Consider the following 23,649-nt stretch of genomic DNA (forward strand, 5'->3'; position numbering starts at 1 on the left):
TCAAATTTAATATCAGAGCCAAGAAATTGTCACCGAAGGCAATTCTTAGTACCAAATCAGTCCTAGGCATGGGGTTATTTTAAGCAAACCCTGCTAATTTCTGCCATATTTTCTCATAAGTACCCTATTTTTCCATGTATAAGATGACCTCTATTTTTTTAAAATCCATAACTAAGAACTTAAGAAGTTACTCAAAGTTGTTGAGCTTTCTGCAGGACACCAATGCTGCCCGCTGAGTTGAAGCAGAAACTTTCACGGCAGCCGTGGGAAGATCAAGGAAATACTGTATTGTTCCATGTATAAGATGACCCCCAATTTTTGACTATCAAAATTTAGCAAAAAGTATTGCCTTATACACTGAAAAATACGGTAAGTGTGAATGGGGTCGTTGCCTAGGAGAAGTAGTCAAAGGTGCTATGGGGGGAAACGGCTTCTTGTAACCTTTGGATTTTTGCCAGATGGCATGTAGCCCCAAGCTGTCATTTCAACAGAAATGCAATTTTGAGAAGTTGTAATGGATACATAAGATGTTTTAGTTTGATATTTCACGGTTCAGTGGTATTGTGGGGGGGTCTTCTTCAGCGTCCTTCGTAATAGCCTAGGACTGTCTGTATCTGTCAGTGCTGTCATGTACATTTATAGAGACAATATAAAAAGACTTTGTGGGGGAAAGAAACTTGAAACAATGTGCTTGGCTGCTGAGAGTGGCAGTACCTTTTCTTAATGGATCGTGTTTACATCAGCGACTGCCTATCACAGAGTGAATGAAAAACACTTTTGAGCACATTTTAGGTCCATTAAAAATGTACAGAGGGATTGTCAAGAAGTGGGAGAAATTGGACTGTTTCTTATCCTGAAACGCTCAACCTCCAGGTGCTTTTTGATGACTTGAAGATCACAAGCCTTGCAAAGATTTTTCATAAACTTTACCGTTATTTTTGATACTCTCCTCCCCCCACCCTGATTCTCTGTGTCTAGGGTTTAGGGTCTTTACCTGGTCAAAAAAGGATTTCTTTTTCAGTATTCTGGTACAACTTTTGTCTGCTGTAAAAAAAAAAAATCTTCTCTGTATTAACCTCTGTTGTGAAGCTAGTTTTTGAGTCAGGAGTTTGACAACTGTGGAGTAATTTCAAAGGAATCTGTGATCATGTAAAAAGAAGGAAATGTCGGCATGTGATGACAATTCCCTCATTCCTTCTTGGTAAATCTTTGTTGTGAATATAACCAATCTTCAACCAAAATGCACAGGTCATGGAGAACAGTGGGTTTGCTTTAGGTTGCCCGCTTTGTAGCCCCAGAAAGTCTGGTAGGTCCCTCAAATGGAGAATGCACCCCAGTAAGTGCCTCGGAATCCAGTGGCATAGCTTGGGTTTCCAGTGCCTGGGGCCACGTGGATGGGAGTGTGAGAGGGAGGGAAACTGTAAGCATGCACATTCAACAGCCTAATGGAGATTGCAGCTGCAGAGATAAGAAGAGTCACTCTGTTGTCAGGAGAGGTCACTTCCTGGAAAAGCCATTTTCAACAGAGCCCAGGAAGCATACAGTTGTATTGAGGCAGCACTGGGGGTTGAAATTTTGCACCCCCAAACAATTTTGTGCCCAGAGCAACTGCCCCTGTGGCCACCCCCGCACTATGCCACTGTCAGAATCACCTGTAGTGTGCAGGTGTAGTGGTTCCTGCACTGATAAATACCGTATTTTTCACTCTATAAGACGCACTTCCCCCCTCCTAAAAAGCAAGGGGAAATGTGTTTGCGTCTTATGGAGCGAATGCAGGCGGGAGGCTCTGCTCAGCGCTCCCTTTAACGAGTCGCGTGGAGCGTGTGTGTGGCTCTTCGGGGCTTTTCCCCGAGGAGAAAGAAGGGCTGCCCTTCTCACTCCTCAGGGAAAAGCCCCCAAGAGCCGCACACACACTCCGCACGCTCTTTAAAGGGAGCGCGGCTCTTGGGGGAGCCTTAGCCGCGTGCAGCCTATCCCAGGCAGTGGGAGCCTTCATCCCCTGCCTGGGAGAGGCTGCACGCGGCCAAGCAAGAAGCCAGGACAGCCAGCAGGATCGCTGCGCAGCTGTCCTGGCTTCTGCGATTCAGATTTTTTTTCTCTTGTTTTCCTCTTCCAAAAATTAGGTGCGTCTTATGGTCTAGTGCGTCTTATGGAGCGAAAAATACGGTAGCTACAGAACGGGTTTCCAAAAGGTCACGGAGTTTGAAATCCACTTCTCTTGAGTGGTTGCTGGAGAGTCCAAAGAGTTCAGTGGAAATGCGAAAGTTTGAGAACTGCCAGGACAACAAGCTCTGAATGTGCAAATAGATTGTGCCATCTCCGTTTCTTCCCCTCAGAGACCTTGCTGCTCAGGGAAGCCTTTTCAGCGGCTTTCTTGCAACCCAGAAATGCAACTGCCTCCAGATAGACACAGTAGGCCCATGGGCTCTGCAGCTGATAAAAGGGAGCACACTTAAAATGTACAGTGATAAAAAAACCTGATCTGCTGTGAGCTCTGCGGCATGAATGTTTAATGCCCTTCTGCCATTCCTGCTTATAACTTGTCACCCCTTGATACAAGTTTAAAGCTATGGGATTCGGTGGCTTGCTTCAGTTCACAGAGGGTGGCGTTATTTAGGAGAACCATGCTGGTTTATCTCCACTAGCTATGGGGCTCAAACTCAGCTAGCGGAATGGAGAGTTCCATAATCTTTTGATCCATTGGGTTAGATCCTGATTCTCTTTATTCGTAGAGGCGGGGGGGGGAGCTATTGCAGGTGTAAACTACTACACCAGTTCTACTACACGAGTTCTTTCTTGGGGAGAACTAGGCTTGTGGGGGGGGGAGGGAGGCTTTATCTTTGAAAAATTGGTATTTTGTAGATCTATTTCCCTGCCGCTAAAGCTGTTCATGCTTATAATATCAATGGATGTGGTAGATCATTCCTCCCCAAGTCATGTTTTCCATTTTTTCCCTTTCTTTTTTCTTTAAACAGGCTCCACATTGTGTAGTTATGAACTAAAGCCATCTGAATACACTACAGATCCAAGGGCTGCCAAGCTTTGCCCCAAGCTCCCAGTTCCAGAGAGGTAATGAAATGACTGCTTTGTGTCTCATTCTTGTGTCAAAACATAACTTTTGTTGTTGTTAATACGAGATAAAATGACTCAGCAGCCTTATTGCTAGTTCAGCATGGAGCCGCTGGGTATATTTATAGGTGATCCCTTTAACGCCCTTGTCTAAGGAAAAGGACCAGTTTCTTATTTGATACACTTTACAAGTTAAGACAGCATTTAAAAATACATTGGGAAATGTGTTATATTGATAACGCTGCCACCGCTCAGCCTGGAACTTGGAGGAGTTTAGCGCTTTTAGGATGCTCTGCTATAAACAGCTTAGGGGTGTGTTTGATGCACGTGCATGAGAATGGTTCTTTGTCGATTGCGACAGAACTGTTGTGTCTTCTCTTGTATTTCACTGAGTGACACTTGGTTTGTTGGCTGGTTTTTGTTGGACCCCTAACATCCTGCTCCTGAGTTTCTCAGTCTAGAATGCGGAAAACTAGAGTCATAGCTATGCAGGGATCCCCTTTGTACCCACGGTTTAGCATCTAATCTGGAAACAACCTTTGACACTGCTCGTAGTTTATTGAGCTTGTCTGATCAGCGTGTAGCCTCATAACTGAAGGAAACTGAAGGCCACTTAATGAAAAATTAAAACTGGTTATTCGGTCTGAACATTCAAACAGCTAATTTCTGACTGATTCTAATCCCCAAATCTCTAAAATGGTTGGATTGCTTGAATTTACGAGCGCTTCTCTTGCAGTCAAGCCTTTCCCCCTCATCAGCACAGAAAGTAAACAAAGCTTTTAGGGAAGGATATCTGCAAAACTCAATTTTAATTTTTAAATTCAGAAACTTCAATTTCATTTTCTCTTCCCGTATTCCTGAGTCTAAAGCGTCCAGGAAAACCCCAACTTATGGCAGCCCTAACCAGTTCTGTAGTTTGTGTTACGGTTTATTTGATCCAATAATTTGGATTAAAGAAAACCTGTTATTAGTAAAAGTGACAACAATAGGTTGTATTCTATTTTCCCTGAAATAACTGCAAAACAGTGTAATAAGGGGCCAGATAGGAAGCTTTCTGTTTTTCAGGCTCATTTTTGATGCTAATGTTCTATGGAGCTTCTGCCTTGTATGCCAAAAAACCTTGTATGCCATGGTAAAAATGAAGGTCTGAATATGTATGTATGCATCCATGTGTTGGAAAGTGTGTGTGTCTATTAATGTAGAATGCCTCCCGCCCATACAGAGCTCAGAACATTATTAAACGAAGGATTTTACTTGAGAGAAGTTGCAATTCCATTAAGACATGTAATATCCCTGGATATAATCAACAGCCATTAATAAAAGAACAGAGGGTCACTTTGAATAAATTTATTATTCTGTTCGTTATTAAAAAAAGGGGCAGCACATCTCACACCTACCAGAGTCAGAACTCCTGAAATAGAAATTAGTCTCATGCGCTGGATTCTCAAGAGTCCCATTTATTCCAAGACATCATGTAGTAACCACTGACCTCATTTTTTATTCATTATAGCAAAGTTAGATTTTGTCTCCTACACATAAAACCAGGTAGTAGATAATCCCTGGCTTCAGCAAAAGGGAGTTCAGTGTAGTAATGGCTAGCTATGGTAAATTTGGGATTGCAAAGGACAAGGCCGTATCTGAGCAAGAGTAGTCCCGGATCAAGAGATTTTTCCGCCTGAGGCAAAGGACAAGATGGCACCTACCCCTATGCCATTTACAGAAGCCGGCCAGATTGCCAGTTGAATCTTATTTTAACAATGGGGCCAGAATACTGTCTTCCGTCGCACCTGAGGACAGCAGGCTAGCTTATACAGTGATACCTCGGGCTAAGTACTTAATTTGTTCCGGAGGTCCGTTCTTAACCTGAAACGGTTCTTAACCTGAAGCACGACTTTAGCTAATGGGGCCTCCCGCTGCTGCCGTGCTGCCGGAGCACAATTTCTGTTCTCATCTTGAAGCAAAGTTCTTAACCTGAGGTACTATTTCCGGATTAGCGGAGTCTGTAACCTGAAGCGTATGTAACCTGAAGCGTATGTAACCCGAGGTACCACTGTATAGGGCATGGAGCAGGCTGTATAACACATGCATCTGTGTCCACTCCCTGCTTCTCAGTATCTGCCGCCTGAGGCAACTGCTTCATTTTGCCTTACGCTGGGTCAGGCCTGCCCTGCCAACAAAGGGTTATGGCTATTACCTAAACAACCATGAAACTGGTTTCAGTGAAGCCAAGGTGGCTTTACACTTGCTCTTCCTCAAACAGCAGTCAAGCCGCCCAGTGCTGCATAGCAGACTGCTTTCGAAATGGAGGGAAGTTTCAGGAGGAGCAGCTCACCTATGCTATGCTGGTTCGAAAACAGTTATTGCCTTGTAAAATTGCACCAACATGCAAATCACGTACAAACTATTCCTCTTCATGGGCCTTGGCTAGTGGCAAATCTTTGACATTTGTGTAATTCTCTGATAACAGAAGTTGCTATTCCTGAATCTGCTGTTCACATTGTAAAGATAGAAAAATAAAACCACTATTTAAGAGCATTTGTTCACACTGCCCATTACATGAGCGAAGTTTTATAAGTTTTATCTTTAATACCTTGCTTTCCACAAAAATCCCTTTATAGGGAGGAAATTGTGAAAACTTTGCTCTCAGCAGTGAGTATTTTCATTTATTTTGGGTGGAGAAGAATCCTAAAATTTAGTACCTAATGTTTTAACTCATGTGCCTTTCTCTCAGTCAAGTTGTGAATTCATAAGTAATGTTTATTCATATTTATTTTTATGTTATTCATTATTTTAATAACAAGTGCTGTTATTGCTGTAATTATGTGTATGTTTAAAAATTTTATATATGTATATATATTTTAATTCTATTAATGCTCACTTCTTTTTTAATGATTTCCCCCTATATTTTGGGAATTCTTGTTTTTATCTGTAAGCTATATTGACTCATGTCAGGGAAAAAGGCAGAGTATAAATATATATAGTAATAATATTTATAGTAATATATAGTAATAATAGATATAACATTATTATTATTACTGCCACCACTACTATTATTATTAAATAACACCTAAAGTTTCCTAAGTGGTGCACAAAGATAAAAAAACAAGATAATGTCAGCCCATAACGTTACAATATAGCAGACAGAACAAATTTGCTTTCCTATTATTTGTTTTTGTTTTGGCTTCCTACTTGTTTTGCTTTACATTGCATTGAACGTTTTGTTGTAGGGTGTCCTGCAAATATTGTAAAATGAAACAAGCACATTTTAATAAAGGAGAAGCGGACAGAGAGGTACCGTATTTTTCGCCCTATAGGACGCACTTTTCCCCCTCCAAAAATGAAGGGGAAATGTGTGTGCGTCCTATGGGGCGAATGGAGGCTTTCCCTGAAGCCTGGAGAGTGAGAGGCGTCAGTGCGCACCGACCCCTCTCGCTCTCCAGGCTTCAGGAAGCTATCTGCAAGCCTTGCAAGCCCGGCGGGAGTTCCCGCGGGCTCGCAAGGCTTGCGGGCGGCAACCTGGAGCACGGGGCGCCCTCTGGAGGACGCCCCACGCTTCGCGCAGGTGTCCGCAAGCCTTGCGCGCCTGGGAGGAGTTCCCGCGGGCTTGCAAGGCTTGAGGGCGGCAGCCTGTTCTGGGGGCCGGGGTCGGGGGAAGCTCGGGCTTCCCCCGCCCCAGCCCCGCGGCTGGGGGGGAAAATAATTTTTTTTATTCATTCCCCCCCAAAAAACGAGGTGCGTCCTATGGGCCAGTGCGTCCTATAGGGCGAAAAATATGGTAAATCTAGACCCCAGTTCTTAAGGTTCCCAAATCATTCTTGCGATAGCCAGCTCAAACAGAAGCACTCTCACCTCTCTCCCTCTCTCTCTCATATGTAGCCCGGTGGAACGGCCCCCCGCCCAAAGATGACAGTTCAGAGAGGAGAAGAGCCAAATGCAGCTAGTTTCATAGCCAAGCAAGTAGAGCAAGGCCTACTATCTGGTCGCTTCCTCAGGTCCATCCAGGTGAAGCAGTTGCTAATAGACAGGACCTAATGCTACAATATATTTGAGTGTTTTTCTCCAGTGTTGTATGAGAGCTAGGTAAGATTTCTTCCATAGAAACTGGGGTCCTCCTGCCTCAAGTGTATATTTTCTATATATAGTCAAACCTCAGAACTCGAATGGCTCCGTTGCTGAACGTTGCAGTTCCCGAACGCCAGAAACCCGGAAGTAAGTGTTCCGGTTTTCAAACTTTCCTTGGAACATCCAGCGCAGCTTCCGCTTGAGTGCAAGAAGCTTTTGCAACCAATCGGAAGCCGTGCCCAGGAACTCAAACATTTTGGAAATAGAACCATCTTCCGGAATGGATTACTTCTGGGTTCCGAGGTTTGACTGTACAGCTAAAGTTTTAGAAAGTATGGTGTCTCGTAAGAAAGTATTCCAAATTAAGGGAAATGACTCTTACATAATGGTAATACTTACGGTTAGAATTGCTTTTTGCAAAACAAACAGCTTCAGGGATTTTATATCTTCCCCTCATCATGCACAGGACAACATCAGGAACTCCATGCATCCTGGAACAGCTCCCTTCAGGCTGAGGTGATCGTGTTTTTGCTGGAGAGGGTGTTGGTGGTGGTGGACATGATGTAGAAAGGGTGAGGTTGTCACTGGCCCCTTCAGGCATTTGGAAATAAACTCCTAAATAGGGCTTCAGTAGAGGAGCATGAGGGACGCGGGTGGCGCTGTGGGTTAAACCACAGAGCCTAGGACTTGCCGATCAGAAGGTCAGCGGTTCGAATCCCCGCGGCGGGGTGAGCTCCCGTTTCTTGGTCCCTGCTCCTGCCAACCTAGCAGTTCAAAAGCACGTCAAAGTGCAAGTAGATAAATAGGTACCGCTCCGGCGGGAAGGTAAACGGCGTTTCTGTGCGCTGCTCTGGTTCGCCAGAAGCGGCTTAGTCATGCTGCCCACATGACCCGGAAGCTGTACGCCGGCTCCCTCGGCCAATAAAGCAAGATGAGCGCCGCAACCCCAGAGTCGTCCACGACTGGACCTAATGGTCAGGGGTCCCTTTACCTAGAGGAGCATGAAGGTGTGCTGTTGCCTCTGTGGCCTCGCTTGCCTTTGCAATCTGAAGTTGTACAAGCCAAGGAAGTTTTAGCACTCCATCTGCACAAACTACGCTTTAGTCATTGCAGCTTGCTTGAGAGCTTACACTTTAGAACTGCTTGTCAGCTATGTGGAAATGGAGGCTCTAAAAATTCTCTAGATGTGGCAGGTTGCAATTTCCTCTCAATTTGGGGATAATAATTAGACAATGAGTGTTAAGTATGTTTGCGAGTGATTAAGTAATAAATCGTGAAAGGGATTTGTTGAAGGCAGCATATTCTACTCTGCCTGCATGAAGCGAAGGGTGAGCATTTTTTGAAAGACTTCCCATCGAGGACCCAAAAGGCATTGCATACTCAGCTTGCCATAACTTGCTTGAACCTGGCAAGGAAGACAGCAGGAACTGATTCAGAGACAGAAGAGCTTAGAGGTTAAATAAAGCTCCCTTTGCATATGAAAGAGTGATTCTGTTCATTGATTCCAATTAGAAACACGAGTGTCTTGCAAATAGAAATGCGAAAGCTTCTCTCTTTGCAAAGGGAAATAAAAATAGGTTTGACAGTCTGGTATATATTTTGGTGGCAGCAATGCTGCTTTCTGTGTAGGAAGAATGGGGGTTGATGGGAACATTAACACGCCAGGAAGTTGTGCTTTTCTCCATAGGCCCTAATTCCATGCAACATATTGATGACTGAAATGTGGGATATTCGTAACATTCTTTACGGAGAGATTTGGATATTATTGCAAAAGTAATAAATTGATACTTCGGCACCACTGCCAAAGCACGACTTCAGCAATGCTTTTGCAGCACATGGAATAATATTATAAACTGGGACCAAAATTGGTATTTAGCTATGGTATGTCAAAATAGGAGAGTTGACCATTGAAATAAAATATTTAGGGAAGGTCTGCTATGTTTGGCATTCCAACACAGTTCTTTCTCAGTGCTATTTTGCTATAATTCTTGGACACCTTTTTGTTCTAACATCTGTGGAAATCTTAAAACCAGGATCTAAATCGGGGTCAGCAAACTTTTTCAGCAGGAGGCTGGTCCACTGTCCCTCAGATCTTTTTTTGGGGGGCGGACTATATTTTGAAGAGAGAAAAAAATGAACGAATTTCTATGCCCCACAAATGACCCAGAGATTCATTTTAAATAAAAGCACGCATTCTACTCATGTAAAAAAACCAGGCAGGCCCCACAAATAACCTGGAGATGCATTTTAAATAAAAGGGCACATTCTACTCATGTAAAAACACGCTGATTCTCGGATCGTCCGCGGGCCGGATTTAGAAGGCTATTGGGCTGGATCCGGCCCCTGGGCCTTAGGTTGCCTACCCATGATCTAAATCAATCAGTTTCCAGCAGGTCTTATGTGACCGACACAGGCCTCCTATGCTGCTGGCCCAAGCATCCTGTAAAGAGTGTTGCCAGTTGCCCAAGCTGAGCTGAGTACAATTGCAAGGGGAGGAGGGAAGAGCACAGGACATCAACATATAAATCTTGAGAAGCTGCACGTGTACATCATGCTCCTCTCAGCCTGCCAGACAGCTGTTTGACAGGCTGGGAGGAACACGTTTTGTTCTGTGCTGGGGTGGAGGGAAATCTGCCCTTCTCTGCCCCGGGAGGCTATTGCCATTGGGACCCCTGCTTTTGAAGGCATTTCCCTTCCTGCTTGACTATAGCGGAGTTGAAATAGTCATTAACCGGACTCCTTGATATGGATAAAGCAAAACAAATGGTTGTGTTTGAGACTTTGTGCTTGGTAGCTGCAGAATTAAGCTTGGAATTCTAGGTATATTGCACTGGTGTGTGGAGGGTGTTTGTGAAAGAGCGGAGGGAATAATGTTTGTGTGAGATATGTGGAGTGTGTGTGGGCGTGCATGCCCAGAGCACACCACTGGCATGCACCGCCTGTGTGCCCATATAGCCCTTAGGGGCTAAAAGGTTGCCCACTTTGATCTAAGGAGTTTTACATAGAGATCTACATTAGGGTTACCAGACGTCTCCGGTTCCTGGGGACAGTCCCCGGATTTTCAAATCTGTCCCCGGGCAAATTCCATCCCCGGAATAACCCCAAATTTGTAAATCTGTCTCCGGGAAACATGGCAGTGGCAGCCTCAGCAGCCCAGAGCCAGCCTGTTAGCGCAGTTGGCTCTGGCTGGCTTCAGGAGCTGCCCGCTGCCATGGCGCCCGCCATTTTTCCTGTGCCACGGCAGCGAGCAGCTCCTGAAGCCAGCCAGAGCCAACTGCACTACCAGGCTGGCCCCTCCTGGGCAACGGCCGCCCACCCATGTCTCCCGAACCTCCCCTGATCTGTCAAAACAAAGGGGGAAGGGGGAAGGAGATCGGGGAAGGCTTGGGAGTCACAGGCAGGCGGCGTGCCATTGCCCAGTTTTTAAAAAAAACTCTGCACATTTATGTTTCACAGGGTGCGAAAGAAGGGCTTTGCACCTTTATACAATATGCATGTGTGCTTGGGCCCAGGATCTTTTGCCCCACCATCCCCACTACTGACTCCCTGTTGCTACTCAGCTGGGGGGAAAAATAGTGTCCCCAGATATATTGAAAAAATCTGGTAACCATAATCTACATGTGCACCGAGAACTTCCAGGACTCCCTTCCCAACCCCCACGGCCCTATCTCTATTTTTCCCTTCCCCAACCTGCCGCTGAATATCGACAGAGCTTTTGGAGCAGTATTCAGTAATGTATGCTGTGCTGTAGGTGGAGAATATATTAGCTGCTGCCCGCAGGGGAATTGTCATGGTCCCTGGTATGTATACATGTAAAATGCCCTGAACTGCCTTTATGTTATGCTGCAGTCTCTGTAGAGTCTAAGGTGAGCAGCCTGACTTCTGGGAGTTACAGGAAATCGTCTGCCCGAGGCTCACCGCAATCTGAATATTTTCTGGAAATGTCTCAAAACTTCTACGTTACACATAATTAATTATATCTAGACATATTGGACTAGCGGTGTATTTTTTTAAAAAAAATAAAAATAAATTGTATTTGGGGCTGATGGGTTTTGCTCTGTGTTCTGAGTTGATGGGACGGGAAACATCAGAATGTGCACTCCACCCTCTTCTGGGGATATCTTGGTTTTTAAAAACAGCATCACGAGCCATTACAGTCATCTCCATTTACAGCAGCACCTTTCCGTTAACCTTGCAGCTCTTGGTTAGATGTTTACGAGGGTGGAGTGTACGGCATCAGTTCACCTTCCATTTGTGTGTTGATGTGGCATTTATATTACCTAGGAGTAATTTTTTTTTCTGATTTTTTTTTTCCTTGTATCACCAGTGCACCTATTCCATTCTTCCATCGCTGTGCTCCTGTGAACATTTCCTGCTATGCCAAGTTTGCAGAGGCCCTGATCACCTTTGTCAGTGACAGTAGTGTCTTGCACAGGCTGATTAGTGGAGTAATGACCTGCAGAGAGATTATATTGGGACTTTGCTTGTTATCACTAGGTAATTGTTTTTCTCGTTCTTAGCTATTTCTACAGTACTGCAACAGGAGAATGTGAACATCTTCTGTCCCCACAATGTGGAAATAAAGCATGTTCAGTATTTGCTATTATAGCAGACGATTCCAAATTATATTTCCTACCCAGCAGCTGAATTAAATGTTTTTTTAAAACATGTATGTGCATTTGACTCTCCTTATATGTAACTAATGTGGGGATTTTGACTCAGCTCTGTGTCACTGTCATTGAACCCTCTGCTTTCCTTTAAAACAACCTCCCAAGTGTACAGTATTCATAAGCCTTGGGCTTAAGCTTTGGGTTCAGATTGCTAAGTGAATGTTGATACTTAACCCTTAATATCTTCAGGGACTTGGGTTAAAAGTAGGGCTGATATTTTTATTTTTTTTATTTAGTTGATCAGTCTCCCAGTTCAGTGGGAGTTCACCTGAGAACCACATGTAAGGTGCTCCCTCAGAGATCTTGCAAAGCAAAACAAGAAGTCAATGAAAATATCATTTAAGTAAATGTGAACATTATCATAGCTTTAGTATAGCTGCCCTTTTTGATCATGATTGCATGAATTGTGGAGCTTGCACTTTAATAAACAAAGGCTGTCGATCATTCTTGGAAGAAAAGGCCCATATTTCATAACTCTCCTATTCTCTGTTTCTGAAACATACCGTATTTTTTGCTGTATAAGACTCACTTTTTCCCCTCCTAAAAAGTAAGGGGAAATGTGTGTGCGTCTTATGGAGCGAATGCAGGCTGCGCAGCTATCCCAGAAGCCAGAACAGCAAGAGGGATTGCTGCTTTCACTGCGTAGCGATCCCTCTTGCTGTTCTGGCTTCTGAGATTCAGAATATTTTTTTTCTTGTTTTCCTCCTCCAAAAACTAGGTGCGTCTTGTGGTCTGGTGTGTCTTATAGAGCGAAAAATACAGTACCTAACTAACCCTAAAAAAGAGTTACATGTACCTTATGTTCTAGTCCCATGAATTAAAATTTTATCTGATTCTTTCAAATGAGAGCAGAGCAGACACACACACACACACCCCCCTTCAAAAAATAACCTTCTCAGTGACAGTTGAGAGAACACTTTGAAATGTCCAAATGAAGTCATATAAATGCAGCAAAAGGAGAGCACAGACCCAGGTGCCCATCAGAATGTGTCCTGAGATGTTCATCCAAGTGTAGACGTTTTCTGCCTGCTCTCAATGAGACGCACCATACTTGAATGGGCATTCTGAAGCACATTCTGGCATGGGTACAGCTGGGTTGGCTTTAGAATGAGGGCAGCACAGTTTTGCTTTCCTTGGCATCGCCCTGTAGTCAAATCTGATTGGCTCTAGGATGTTATCATTTTACATGATCGTCAATTGGCTGAGATTATGTAGCAAAGGAGAAAGATTTTTTTTTTAATTAAAAAAATGGCACAGAAACAGCAATAGAGGAGAAATGACTGCAATAAAGAGCAGGTTTGAGCAGAATGCTTCTCCCCCCGCCCCCCTATAAAACTTCACTTTAACTTTAAATGTTCAAGGGTGAACATTCAGTGCACTTTTAATTAAAATTGGCTTCCAGTGATTGATCAACTACTTACTTGAATAATCGATTAAATAGATTAAAGATTGCAGCCGTAGCTAAAGCCTCTTCTTAATTTTGTGCAGAGTTAGAAAAAAAACAATATTTGCATTATTATGTGACATTGGAGTTTTGATATGAATTAACCCAGACAGAAGCCAGCAACTACAATCCCAGTGTTAATCCTTTGCCAAAACATATTGCATGGTATCCAATGGTGCCCATTTGTCTGCAGATGAGACTTCTGTTTGTGCAATAGGACCTTTCATTCCACCTGCAGTCCCCTCAAATCTGCTTCAGAAAGTTGTGAGACCCTCTGAAGCAGATGGAGGACTTGCCAGAGAGGTAAAAGAAGAAGAAATCCTGTCACGCAAGCAGAATTTCACCTACAGCTCCTAATTATTAATACTAAAGTAAAGTTTCTGTTTAAACATATACTAATCTGATGACTGAATAGAATAGAAAAAGCCGATGGAAGACTCCATTGATTAAAAATGGAAACCAAACTGGCCCAGCTGTTCTATACCCCCACAGGGGGGGAAATGATTACATCAGTTATTGGTTATTGATTATTGATTATATCAAGGCCTGTTACAATAGGATTACTAGACAATTAAAATAACCGAGAAGCACCAGCATGTTAAACTCATCACTTTGGGAGGAATAGTGGAAATGTAGACCTCTGGAACTTGGTAACTAAGTTAAATTGATTTTGCATGATTGTTGCCAAGTTACGGTCAGTGTAGCTGATTTTTACTTAAAAGCCTTCACATTTCATGCAGCAATGAATATTCCAAATGTCGGTGAATGCTGGCATGCATGTGTGAATGTTGACAATCCCGGTTGAAGTTACTAAATGTCTGAAAACAGATAGGCATTTCCCCATTTTATCAGTATTCACTGGCGTATGTTCTGAGTCACATTTAAGTGATTGTCAGCATTCACCTGTTCTTCTGTGTTTTTGGATACTTGCTAATTTTGGGCTTTCTCTATAGTATACCTTTACATTTGCACACACATAAACAAACTTTGTTTGTTTGATGTGAATGACCAACCAGGTTCCTTTCAGGAACAGTGGCCACCTCCCAAATTATACCTGCAGGCAGGAAGCCATTGAAGCTCCTTCATGCTTTTCCAAGGCAGTGTAGTTTGTAGGAGAAACTTGCCCATGATGGCCTTATGATACTAAGTGCCAAGAGATGAGACCTTCATGTTCCAAATCAACAAAGAGCTAGACAAGTAGAAGATTGACAGTGAAAAGATCTTATTTAATGACCTCTCCTGAAAAACACAGCTCAAGCATAAAGTAGCATGTGGTTCTTATCACAATCTTGACATCTTAATTCATACTTGTCATAATAATTGTGCTTTTTGAGCATGTGTGTGTCTGCATGCAACTTTTTGGGTTGTGCTCAACATGAGTTGTGCGGTATTTTTGCAACTCATGATAATAAAGTTGCAGTTCTATCATGTCAACATTAGTTCTGTCATTGTATGTGTCTGCATCTCTCTGTTAAATACGTATGTCCCATGATGTGTAAATGTTCATATAGGGTTGGTTTGTTAAACTGGCAAATCAGACACTGAGTAGGATAGCTAGTTTATCTTGTACATTTTTGTACAAACAGTTAAAAAGTGAATTCAACTGTATTTGTATTAATAAAGTCTCCTTTTTTGTTTTTGCTGTTTCCATTTTAAATAATTACCCTTCTTATTTTCTTTTGTTTTCTGCAGTGCTTTCCATGATTATGATGGTGATAATAAGATACATTTCAAGAGTACTTGTTTGGATTTTAACAATTCTTGTTGTTCTGGGATCACTTGGTAAGTTGCTGAAGCTGGTCGATGATGATGATGGTAGTGATGATGATGATGTTTGGGTTGCCCTAGCCACTCTGGGTGGCTTCCAACAAATTAAAACACAGTAAGACATCAGACATTAAAAACTTCCCTATACAGGGCTGCCTTCAGATGTTTTATGAAAGACAGATAGTTGTTTATTTCCTTGGCATCTGATGGAAGGGTGTTCCACAGGGCGGACACCACTACCAAGAAGGCCCTCTCTCTGGTTCCCTGTAACCTCACTTCTTGCAGTGAAGGAACCAACTGAGCCTCAAGCGGCAGCAAAGGATTCAGGAGTACTGCCAAGCTACATACCCACTCCTTCAGAGAGCGTGTAACCCCATCAAGAGCAGGCAACCTCCCATCCATCCGGTCTAGGGAACCACCCACTAACAGTTCCTCAGTCTTGTCTGGATTGAGCTGCAGTTTGTTGGCTCTCATCCAATCCATTACCAAGGCACATCCACTGCCTCTCCTGCAGACATAACAGAGAAGTAGAGCTGTATGTTATCGTCATATTGCTGGCAACGTCCTCCAAAACTCTGGATGGCCCCACTCAGCGGTTTCACATAGATGTTAAATAACACAGGGGGTCAAATTGAGCCCCGAGGAGCTCCACATTGAAGGCTCCATGGGGGTGAAAAGCACTCCGCAAGCAACACCCTCTGGTTGTTGAGCTCCCAAGTAGGACTGGAAGCACCGCAAAGTGATGACACCTATAATAATAATATAATAATAATTTATTATTTATACCCCGCCCATCTGGCTGAATTTCCCCAGCCACTCTGGGCGGCTCCCAATCAAGTGTTAAAAACAATACAGCGTTAAATATTAAAAACTTCCCTGAACAGGGCTGCCTTCAGATGTCTTTTAAAGAGAGGATAGCTGCTTATTTCCTTCACATCTGAAGGGAGGGTGTTCCACAGGGTGGGTGCCACTACCGAGAAGGCCCTCTGTCTGGTTCCCTGTAACCTCACTTCTCACAATGAGGGAACCGCCAGAAGCCCCTCGGCGCTGGATCTCAGTGTCTGGGCTGAATGATGGCGGTGGAGACGCTCCTTCAGGTATACAGGTATACCTACCCCCAACTCATACAGCTTCTCCAGGCAGATACTATGGTTGATGATATTGAAAGCCGCTAAGAGTTCGAGGAGAATTGACTAGGACATATTTCCCCTGTCTCTCTCCCAACAAATGCAGGGCGACCAAAGCAGTTTATGTGCCAAAACTGGGCCTAAACCCAAATTGAAATGGATTTAGAAAATCCCATATGTTTGTGTGTTTGTGGTTTTTTTAACTAGTGTGGTCCTATGCCAGACACCCTCTATCCAAATGGTCCCTTAGCTATGGTTAACTATCTGCCAGAATCCAGATCACGTGCAAGCCTCGTTCCCAACGTTGTCATGGGCCTCATCCAGCCCCTGCCCTTCCCATGCTGCACAGGTAATCACTGCATGGAGCTTCTACTTGTGTACATTTGAATACGAGTAGAACCCCTTGGAGTGATCAGAATCCCAGATAAAGCAGGGTCCCTGATCACCTAGAAGACTTTACTTGTGTTCAAGTGAAGCCTGTGCAACGCTGGGAAGGTCAGGGACGGAGCCAAGGGTGGAGGGTGCACACAATGGCATTGTTGAAGTGGGGCTTGTGTATGTTCCCTTCCTCTGTCCACACATTGGCATTTGTCTGCTCAGGCAAATGTTGAGGCATGACTCGAGAATGGGGCGCATACGTCCTCCTGGGTTGTTCTATGAGCATTGCAAAGATGGGAGTTCATTTTCCTGCCTTTAAAGAGAGACACTGGAAGAAATCAGTAGGGAAGTGATGCTTCCCTTTGTCCTTCTTGCTTCCTTTAAAACCATTCACCTTCTACTTCAGAAACAATTGATTTGCAGCCATTGTTGCACTATTAAAGCTATGCCCATGGGAGCAATATCCATTTGGTTTAAGGATTTATGGGACTGAATGAGGATGCGGCCAATTATTAGGAAGAAAAATAAAGGGACAAAGCATTGGCAATATTTACATTCCACAATCACCTCCCATTAATGATTTCAGGGAATAAGACTTCACTGAATAGGAAAGTGCAAAAGAAGCAGGCAAGGGAAATATAGTGATACAAGATAAAAAGCAATAAAATTACAAGAGTGTTCTTTGGCTGTCTTTGCCCTAATTGTATTGCTGCGCTGCATCAATATTGGCATGAGGCATTTGTGAAAAGCCACCCACAAACAGCAGTTTTCTTCAAGCCAGCAGTTGGAGGAGGAAGCAGATAACCCTTCCCCCCTCAGAATCCTTGGCCAAGATATTTGGAGATCGGAGAAGAGGGCATTTATTTATAGAATTCCGAGTTTCAGTTTCCAGCAAACAGAATGTGCTCAAAGCAGGATACAAAGGACCAGGGAAAACAATAGTTTGAAAGAGTATTAAGCAGTTAAGATGGTTGTCTCCTGTCAAGTTATCATTTCAGCAAAAACAGCATCCACCCAAGGGAACTGGGAAGTTCAGCCAGGGTAAAAAATGTATTTTGGGGGGAAGGGCAAATGAATGCTCCATTGATCCCAGCTTAAAAAAAAAAAAGCCCTCTTAGTTCTCACCAGTGATGAAGGTGGAATGCAAAGCAAGGCCTCAAGAAATAGAGAGACATCTATGAGCAGGCTTCAGGGAGAGGTGCCAGTTGCAATTCTGGTTTGTGCCGATCATCCTATCCTAGCCTATTGAGTGTCTTAGTTAATAATTCCTGTGTCTAACCTTTTCTTGCCTGGAACTCCTCAGCTTCTAATTACGGAACAGCATCATAGCTGTGGTAAGATGTCTTGTAAAAAGCAAGCCCTCTTTGATCAGTTGTCTTTTGCGATATCAGAATGCCACACCGTCCTGACATTTATGTTGCAGCAGATCAGTTAAGTCTGAATCTAGCCTGGTAAAGGATGAAACTGGCCAAGCTAATTGTGCTCCTTATACGTTATTACACATATGCTGTGAAACTGAAATGCACAATATCTTCTTCTTCGTGAGCACAGGTGGTACAGGAGTATTGTGGTGGTTGTACGCCAAGCAGCGGAAGTCTCCTAGCGATACTCTTACAGTTGATCAGCTTCAAATAGCCAAAGACAATCGTCAGGCCCTTCTGATCTATGCCATTGCAGCTACGGTCTTCACGGTACGTATTTAATAGCTGTGGAGTCAGGGCTCCTTGACACATGCTGCATTATCTGTGTAGGCCAGAGCAGGAAGCAAAGTATTCAGCTTCATGGCTGCAAATGACAGCTTTCTCGTCCATGCAGTAAGCATTTGCAATTCATATGTGCAATGCTGTACACAGGTACAGGCCTTTCCCCCTAGTCCCTGTAGGAAAAAGTGAAGCAACCCTCATACGTTGTGGAGTATCAGGTAGGTTTTCTATGCAGGAAGAAGGCAGGCAGGCTTGTATGCTGCCTCCCACAGGGCCTGGAACCTGCCACATCAATTAGGACATTGAGTTGTAACCAACATCAGTCATACTGAGATTCTGGAATTAATGAAAATTAACGGACCAACAAAGATGCATTCATTTCAATGGGTCTTTTCTGAGTAAAAATTAGTTGATGCAACCCGTAGTGCATATGTCCTTCTCATGTCAACCATGTGCCCCTTTCTCCCAATTCATATTATGAGCTCTATACTTGGTAGGGAAAGTGCACAAAGCCAGGGTTTGCTCCTGCATATTGCCAAATGTGAAACTGAGCAGGGGCAGAGGAAGGGGGTTTGGGGGTGCCACTGAGGGGGGTGACAAAATGCCGGGTGGCACTCACCGGGAGTGACGCGGTGGCTTGGGCGCACGCAGGCTCCACGCTGCCCAAATGGTCTGCCTCCCCCCCCCCCAGCTGTAGGGCGGCTGAGTGGGAGGAGGCAGGCAGACTCCGGCGGCCCCAGAGGCTTGCCTCGCCCTGTTTTTATGGGCGCGCCGCCCCAGGCACCCAAGCGGCTTCTTCCGCCGCTGGCACTGAGATCTTATGTGAACCAGCCCATAGAAATCCATTGGCAGCAGTGCAGTTATAGCAACATTATGGTTGTTGTTTTCTTTATGTGTGTGAGTGAGAGATGGACAGGTGTCAGTGGTACCGAAGGGTTTTTGTTTTGTTTTTAGCATGAGAAGGATGAGTTTGGAGGCAGGGAGAGGGATATATAAAACAATAAAAGCTTAAATTTACATATGGAGCTAGTTGTAGTGTTCATCTGCATAGTGATGTACAGTGGTACCTCTGGATACGAATGGGATCCATTCCGGAGCCCCATTCGCATCTAGAAGCAAACGTAACTAGCGACGGCACGTCTGCACACACGCGCGTCGCTTTTCGCCGCTTCTGCGCATGCACGTGACATCATTTTGAGCGTCTGCGCATGCGCAAGCGGCGAAACCCGGAAGTAATGCACTCTGTTACTTCCGGGTTGCCGCGGAGCGCAACTCGAACGCGCTCAACACGAAGCGCATTCAACCCGAGGTATGACTGTAAGCTTTGCTCTTAAACCAGAAATGTAAGGAAGTGGAAGTATAGTAAAATATCCTTGGTTAGATACACACTTCAGTAAGTTACCACTTTTTGAAATACTGGGGGTCAGCAAAGGGGCTACATCAATTGGTGGGTGGCCTCAGGTTTCTAAGTCAGGATGACTTCATACATTTTGTAATGAAGACTAAGGCTAGGAACATTACATATAAAATTAAATTTCAGAGCTGTGGGTAAGACTTTTGAGTCTTGTCTCAGTAGGTAAAATTCATCTAAAACAAGTCTCCTTCCTTTTGCAGGTTATCTTACTGTTGATAATGTTAGTTATGCGCAAGCGAGTATCTCTCACCATTGCCTTGTTCCACGTGGCTGGCAAGGTCTTCATTCACCTGCCACTACTCGTCTTCCAGCCATTTTGGACGTTTTTTGCCCTCATGCTCTTCTGGATCTATTGGATCGCGGTCTTGCTCTTCCTAGGTACCACAGGTATGTAAATCCCGCACAATTTCATAATTCCTTTCTCCTTCGTTTTGGTAACCTCAGAAAGTGTTAGTGTCGCTCTTCTCTATTGACTGAATCAAATGAAATTCAGCCAAGTAAATGAGTCTGCATTAAAATAAATGAAAACAAAACAAGGCATGAGTACTGTTAAATGCAGCATGGCTGATCTTTATGTATGAGCACATTGAGCCGTGGCTTCGCAGCAGGTGCGCATGGATGTTAAAGGCAGGCACTGAACTTTGCTGCTTTGTGTCTGCAGGAAAAGCATGTGAAAACTCCAGCCAATCCTGAATATGACAGCCCTTTTATTTCCTGTGATCTGCGATAGTGAATGCCTTTCACCAATATTTAAAATTCTTCACCCTTTGCTGATTTGTTTCTGAGCCCAATTAGAGTGCTGATTTTAGCTTTTAAGGCCCTGAACAGTCCACTACTAGAATAGCTGAAGGATTGTCTCTTACCTGCCTAATCAGGGGTGAGGAGCTGGTTCTGGCTGGCAGGCCAGATTTCTATCTCCCTCACCTCACCCCCAGACCAAGTCTGACAGGTGGGCGGCGTGTTTTTGCACACACAGTTTGAAGTAAAAAACCGCTTGAAATCAGAACAGCAAGCACCGTGCAACTGGGGGTTGCAAGACCCAACCACCAGCTGACCATGAGCGCTTGCGCGTTGCTGCGCATGGCGCTTTGCAGACCCGACAATCAGCTGATCGTCGGAGCCTGCAGTGCCCACGCCTTTGCCCAGGCCTCTGATCAGCTGATTGGCGGTTCCTGCAAACCCCCTTTGGCTGATCCGGGTCTTTACCCACTCCAAAAATGACGTCATGTATCGTGTAAGGTGTAAGACGTGTGCACGATATATCAGGTGTTGGTGGGGGAGCTTGGTAGGCTTAATGAGACCCACAGGCAGGAGGGACCCCAGCCCAGCTTTGATTAAGTTCTGCATTCCCCACTCTTTATGAGTTAGCAGGCGGATACACAGCAGAGGGACATTTCTGCTTTGTGGCACCATCGTTCTGAAATGGCCTCCTGAAAGAAGCCCTTTTGGACCCATTATCGCTGGCCTCATAAAGCAAGGAGTTGCTCCATGAGCATAATTCTTTTGTGCCGATATTAAACATGTTGTGTTGCTGTGGAATGGCTATTTTGAATGCCTTTCTCCCTTGCTCTTCATTTCTGCTTCTAGGTAGCCCTGTCAAAAACGACCAGGGCTTTGTAGAGTTCCAAGTTGCAGGCCCACTGAGGTACATGTGGTGGTATCACGTCGTGGGGTTAGTTTGGATCAGTGAATTCATCCTTGCCTGTCAACAGATGACTGTAGCAGGAGCCGTTGTGACATACTATTTTACAAGGTGAGAGATTCCGGGGCAGTTTAATCACGAGAGGCTGGTTCTCTAAAACCTCAGAAATAAACAAGGCATGGGCAGATGGTGTAATGAGAAGATGAAACTCAAAGGCAAAGCCTCCAGTAATGTGCTTGGCTGGTTTGATCTGTTATAAATGCATTCACTCTAATACAGTCCACTCAATTATTCACCTAGGACACAGTTTCTGTGTAAACAGTACCTTGGTCAATATTGGATCTGATACGTCTGCAGTGGCTGTTTAGCATATGACTATATCAGAGGCGATCAAAGTTCAATACTGCTGGGTGTGGTGCTTTGTTTGCTGAGGCCTGTAGGCTAAATATGAAAAAATGCTAAGTACAAAAAATATATATTGTATGTTAGATGAGCAACAGAGAGCACTGTTCCCACCCACCCCTGCAGTTACGCTGTTCTGATCTGTATGACCTGTGCCATGAGTAGGCAAACTAAGGCCCGGGGGCCGGATCCGGCCCAATCGCTTCTCTCTCTCTTGAAATTGGCCGTTGTTGATTCACAGGCCTGTTTGTAAATAACCCAAGTTTTGCATGTTCTTTGCCATTTCTGTTAGGGACTTTTTCCTGTGTTCATCAAGAATACTTGTGTAACTCTTAAAGCTATGTTTTTAAGAAATGAATTGCAGTCCTGTCTGAAAGGAGAAGAATGGGCAAAGAGGCAGAGCAGAGGATAAAGACCACATGAGATGTTTTAAGCACAAGTGAAAACTAGTGTCCGGTTTGTAGGATTTTTACCCAAGCGTACTAGTGGTTTAATTTGAAGTGGATAGGTTTGTCTTTCATCTAAACCAGTGTTTCCCAAACTTGGGTCTCCAGTTGTTTTTGGACTACAACTCCCAGCATCCTTAGCTAGCAGGACCAGTGGTCAGGGATGATGGGAGTTGTGGTCCAACAACAACCGGAGACCCAAGTTTGGGAAAAACTGATCTAAACTGATGGTTTATTTTAGCCCCATAATATGTATAGCCTGACACTCTGATTGTTTTGGTCTAGATAGCTAAACACACATACTGGTTCTTTGAATCAATTTCACTCCTGCAATAAGATCATGATACACCTGGATCTCCTTTAACAGCCTTCATTATAGTAGGAAACAGATGCAACAATCTCAGCTTAATAAATGATGTGCTTCTGTTGTGGATAATCTAAATCACAGTTTCCTGTTACATCTGAATGGGGAAACTGTGGTTTGATCTCAGTTTACTAACCAGGCTCTAAAATCCTGGTTTCAGATCCTGGTTAGCTTGGTTTGTGTCTTTTGATACTTTTACGAAATTGGTGCCATCATTTTGTCTGCCGTAGTATATGGAGACAATAGGATCAGTTCTGTGTGAAATCAAAATCTTATTTTCGGCTAATGAAGCAGAACTTCATAGCCATCTCAAAGCCAGCAAGGGGCTGCCATAATCCGATATGTAAAAAATTAATTTGAACAAGAAAACACATGATATCAGTTAACACTGTAATAGACAAGACACGTTACTAGATAGTTCTGCCTTCTTAATCAAGAGTCCCTTTAGTGTCTTGTTTCTTGGGCTTTACGGACAGAGGTCTTAATGATTGCTGAGACTCACTACAGAACTACCATTGTAGGGTCCTTCACATCTCAAGTTGGCCTCTGAGTAACACTTGCTACCTGTTTTTGTCTGCTGATGCTATCTGTTGTCACTGTTTTTGTATTTTTTAATTTCTCTCTACAGAGAAAAACGGAATCTGCCATTCACACCTATTCTGGCGTCTGTCAATCGCTTGATCTGTTACCACCTAGGAACTGTGGCTAAAGGGGCTTTCATTATTACCTTAGTGAAGATTCCACGAATGATACTCATGTATATTCATACCCAAGTCAAAGGAAAAGTAAGGGGGACACTTTGCTATAGAAGTGTGGGCCATTGGTGGAACTGACAGATGAAAAATGTAAATAGAGAATAAGAACAGCCCAGCTGGGTCCCCAAAACTGATCTAGTTCAGCATTTTGCTTCCCAAAGTGACAAGCCAGATATACCTCTGGATTAAAAAGGAGAGTTGCCTTCTCTCCCTCATGAGTAAAACAAGCCTTCTGAAGCAAAAATGGTAAAAACACCTATTTGGGGGTAGTGCAGAAAAAGGGCAAAAAACAGATTCTGTTGGGGCCTGATTTTTTTATTATTTAACTAAATGCACATTTAGAAAATGCACATATATCTTTAGAATGTCATTTGGACAATTTAATAGTCAAGATCAGTGTTTCCCA

General features: G+C 43.9%; 1 protein-coding gene across 2 annotated transcripts in view; it reads left to right on the forward strand.

Annotated features, from left to right (window-relative positions):
* SLC44A1 (solute carrier family 44 member 1) overlaps positions 1 to 23,649 on the forward strand; it is an 81,189-nt gene that overhangs the window by 43,116 nt on the left and 14,424 nt on the right. For both annotated transcript variants that reach the window (XM_053370314.1, XM_053370315.1), the window contains exons 5-11: positions 2,976 to 3,069; positions 11,459 to 11,628; positions 14,938 to 15,027; positions 18,069 to 18,208; positions 19,835 to 20,021; positions 21,222 to 21,387; positions 23,117 to 23,273. In XM_053370314.1, the coding sequence (XP_053226289.1) occupies positions 2,976 to 3,069; positions 11,459 to 11,628; positions 14,938 to 15,027; positions 18,069 to 18,208; positions 19,835 to 20,021; positions 21,222 to 21,387; positions 23,117 to 23,273 (1,004 nt within the window). The remainder of the gene's footprint in view (positions 1 to 2,975; positions 3,070 to 11,458; positions 11,629 to 14,937; positions 15,028 to 18,068; positions 18,209 to 19,834; positions 20,022 to 21,221; positions 21,388 to 23,116; positions 23,274 to 23,649) is intronic.

Source organism: Podarcis raffonei, chromosome 17 (assembly GCF_027172205.1).
Source record: "Podarcis raffonei isolate rPodRaf1 chromosome 17, rPodRaf1.pri, whole genome shotgun sequence".
NCBI lineage: Eukaryota > Metazoa > Chordata > Lepidosauria > Squamata > Lacertidae > Podarcis > Podarcis raffonei.